Source organism: Falco peregrinus, chromosome 19 (assembly GCF_023634155.1).
Source record: "Falco peregrinus isolate bFalPer1 chromosome 19, bFalPer1.pri, whole genome shotgun sequence".
Classification (NCBI taxonomy): domain Eukaryota; kingdom Metazoa; phylum Chordata; class Aves; order Falconiformes; family Falconidae; genus Falco; species Falco peregrinus.
In genome coordinates, this window is record NC_073740.1 from 4665220 (window position 1) to 4666478 (window position 1259).

General features: G+C 43.1%; 1 protein-coding gene across 1 annotated transcript; it reads left to right on the forward strand.

Annotated features, from left to right (window-relative positions):
- The first annotated feature begins 717 nt into the window (after positions 1-717).
- On the forward strand, positions 718-999 carry LOC106112444 (scale keratin-like). The gene has a single exon (XM_013298222.1). It carries the CDS (start codon positions 718-720, stop codon positions 997-999), a length of 282 nt encoding a protein of 93 aa, XP_013153676.1.
- Positions 1000-1259: the final 260 nt, after the last annotated feature.

Consider the following 1259-nt stretch of genomic DNA (forward strand, 5'->3'; position numbering starts at 1 on the left):
CTGTAGGCAATTTCTTGTCATTTTGGAGCTAATCCCAAACAAAATTCTCTGCAACATCATGGAATTCCTTCACTGAAACTTTTTACTCTTCCTGAGCTAATTTAATAGTAGGGTTTAAAGCACTGAAAATTTGAAATTTACTGCCACAATTTTGAAGTCATAAGTAATTTCCAGTTCCAGATTATTTTCATTAGGTGTTGGGAATTCAGATCCCTAGATAAAAACTTTATGAAACATTTATTACTTTAAGTAGACAACCTGGAAGGACATTCCTCCATTTCATCGCATTCTTTGAGTTTATCCCATGCTGAGTAGCATGCGGTACTACGGGAGACGAGGGGATGCATGTGGTGGGCTGTTGGTCTCATCTGAATAAGCATCAGTACCTGAACTAGTATATTTTTCTTTAATTTGTTCCAATTTCTCGAACTTCTTGGGTTGGAAAGTTCTAGTTCTCCGTTGGTAAAAAGCATATTTTCATGTATAGTCAGCCATTTCCAAAAGTTAAGGGGGAAAAAAACCAGAAAAGTTGTTTGGGATTCAGAAGATTAGAAAAATAAACAAGATGGTTAAGAGGATGAAAGAGACCTGCAGGAGGGACCAAGCTACATTTCCTCAGCTCTGCCCAAGCTCTGAGCCTTCCCTCCTGCTGTCAGCAGCCCATAAACTCACCTTGCTTCTGGGTGTGTGTTTCAGGTTTACCTGCATCAACGAACGATGACCTTCTACAGGGACCTCTATGACAATGGGTGCTACTCACCATTTGGCTATGAAGATCTCTACGGTTTTGGGGGTCTGAATGGCTACCGATTTGGGAGCCCATATGGCTTCTACCGGGACCAGTACCGATATGGCAGCCCATATGGCTACAGAAGCTTTGGGAACCTCTATGGGAACAGAGGCTTGATCGGTTATGGAGGCTATTATGGGTATGAGGACTCGTATGGATTTGGGTATGGCCACCCCTTTTCTCGTTTTGGGAACAGATACAACTGCTGAAAATGCTGTTGATGCTGAACCAGCAGAAACAGCAACGAAGAAATGAAATGTGGACATGGATTCATGGCTAAGGTTATGGTGCTGAGAAGCGCTGAGCACCCATGCCTCCGGCTGAGTTCAGTGGGACATGTGGGTGCCAGGCTGCGTAAGACTACCCCATACATAACCCTCTCTAATATCTCCTGTTTCTTCAGCTGTTACTTTAAAGGGCAACTTGAATTACAGCAAGTACTGAGGCATCTTTTCAGCATGTAGATGGA